Below are 1,995 nucleotides of genomic sequence, written 5' to 3'. Positions count from 1 at the left end.
AGCTGTCACAGGTAGGTAGTAGTTCGGTCGGTCGGTCGTCGGCAAGCCGCAAAAAACTACAGACGACGTCGACAACAAGACCGAGCAGGAGGCAGATATATACCGAGCGCCAAAGAGACCGACCACACACACACACACACACACACACACAAAACAACAAACACCACCCACCGGCCAAAGGGGCACCAAAAAAACCCACAAAGCCGAGCACCACACGTCGCGACCAGAGGCAACCCGCAACCGCAACGGCGCTTTCCGCACCGGGCCGGATGCACGTACGACAACACCGCTACCCGTACACAAGGCCTCCCATTGCACACAGCCGCTCTGTGTTCAACATCATCAATGGCGCGCCCGCGGCTCGTCGCGGTCGCAGCCATGACGCCGCCGCCACTTTTGCACCAACACATTCACGCACCGCAAAACAGCTCGCCGACCCACCGACACAGCACAGCCGACAAACAAAAACAACCGCGGCGGCGGCAACAAAACAAAACAAACACCTCGCACCAAGCGTCCGACAGAAAACAAACGGACAGGCACACAGGCCTCTGCTAACGACCACGACACAGCGGCACGCTGCCCCTTTCCCGCCACTCTCGATTCACAGCGCACGCGACCCCGTCGTCGACGACGACACGCGACGGGCTCGCTTCCCGCAACCTACACCTTTCCGCCACTACGCACGGCTCCACCCGACGCCCGTCGCAACGGCACTACTGCACGCACTATCACCCCCGCCGCCGCCGCCGCCGCCGCCGCCTCCTCCTCTCTCCCCCTTCCCGTACACAACAACACAGCCAAAAACACACTCACGACCCAAACATAACAACATGGCACGTGCATCGGCGCACACCCCCAACCAGTCACCGTCGACACAACCACACGCAAGGCACGGAAAAACCGGCGTCCTTCCACGTTGCCATCAAAGCAGCACAAACAACCACACAGGAGGAACCACCAACAACTGCCGGCCGGCCGGCAACCACCAAACGCACATTCCCGCTCGCCACCACACACCTCTCGGCAGCCGTTTCGCAAAGACATGACATGACATGACGCGACATCATCGCATCACGGGCGACGCACGCACACCGACCCACTTTCCCGCCCGTCTCTCTCTCTCTTTTTCTTCCGACGCCTTCGGCCGAGCACACACGTACGTGGCACAACGCCCAACACAGTCACACACAGTCGACAGGCGCACGCCCAGGCACGCAACGACGCAGCGCAGCAAAGGCGCCCGCGACACATACCTCCTCTCCCGTCTCGCCGCCGACCGCCAGCCAGCCACTCGCAATGTGCACTGGCCAACCGGACACACGTCCACCGCGCCGCCTCCGACCACCCGCCAGGGGGCGCTCACGTCCGCGACAACAGCGCGGCCCGCCGCCGGGCGGGCCCAGCCCGGCCCAGGCGGCGCGCGCTGCTCTGCACTCGGCGCGCCGCGCCACACATCCTGCTGCAGACCGGGCTCGTCTCTCTGTACGCGTCTGCGTCTGCCCGCATCTCATCTTCCTGCGCATCAACACAAACGAGGCCACGTGAGCAAACCCCCGTCACAACGCCACATCACGCACTGCCTTGTCGACCGCCTAAATAAATGCACTCACCCACCAGCCATCCGCTTCGTCCTCTTCTTGCTTACTCGTTGTTCGTCGTTGTTGCTGCTGCACCAGCACCAGCACCAGCACCGGCGGCGGCGGCGGCGGCGGCGGCGGCGGCGGCGGCGGCGGCGGCGGCGGCGGCGGCGGCGGCAGCGGCAGCGGCAGCGCACACAGCCCCCAGCCGGCCGCATCCGAGGGGGCCCCGCCGCCAGCGTCGCCTCCTTGGGCACAGGTGCGGTGCTGTGGCCGCCCATCCAACCGCATTTGCTGGCCGTCCCAGCCGCCAGGCAGGCGTTCCCACTGCCGCGCACCGCCTCTGCTGCAGAAGACGAACAAACGAAACGTACAAACATACACGCACCCGAAGCGTGGCCACACACGGACGGGA

General features: G+C 64.7%; 1 protein-coding gene across 1 annotated transcript; it reads left to right on the top strand.

Moving 5' to 3' along the window:
* Positions 1 to 269: 269 nt before the first annotated feature.
* Positions 270 to 1,049, top strand: LOC126232484 (uncharacterized). The gene has a single exon (XM_049942735.1). The coding sequence runs from the start codon at positions 270 to 272 to the stop codon at positions 1,047 to 1,049; it is 780 nt and encodes a 259-aa protein (XP_049798692.1).
* The last annotated feature ends 946 nt before the right edge of the window (positions 1,050 to 1,995 follow it).

This window comes from Schistocerca nitens, unplaced genomic scaffold (genome assembly GCF_023898315.1).
Source record: "Schistocerca nitens isolate TAMUIC-IGC-003100 unplaced genomic scaffold, iqSchNite1.1 HiC_scaffold_519, whole genome shotgun sequence".
Classification (NCBI taxonomy): domain Eukaryota; kingdom Metazoa; phylum Arthropoda; class Insecta; order Orthoptera; family Acrididae; genus Schistocerca; species Schistocerca nitens.
The sequence above is the reverse complement of the archived record's forward strand: the minus strand, read 5'-3'. Positions and strand labels throughout refer to the sequence as shown.

Bases quoted from the DNA above. Each gene is read 5' to 3' on its own strand.
- LOC126232484 (XM_049942735.1), top strand. From the start codon at position 270: ATGCACGTACGACAACACCGCTACCCGTACACAAGGCCTCCCATTGCA.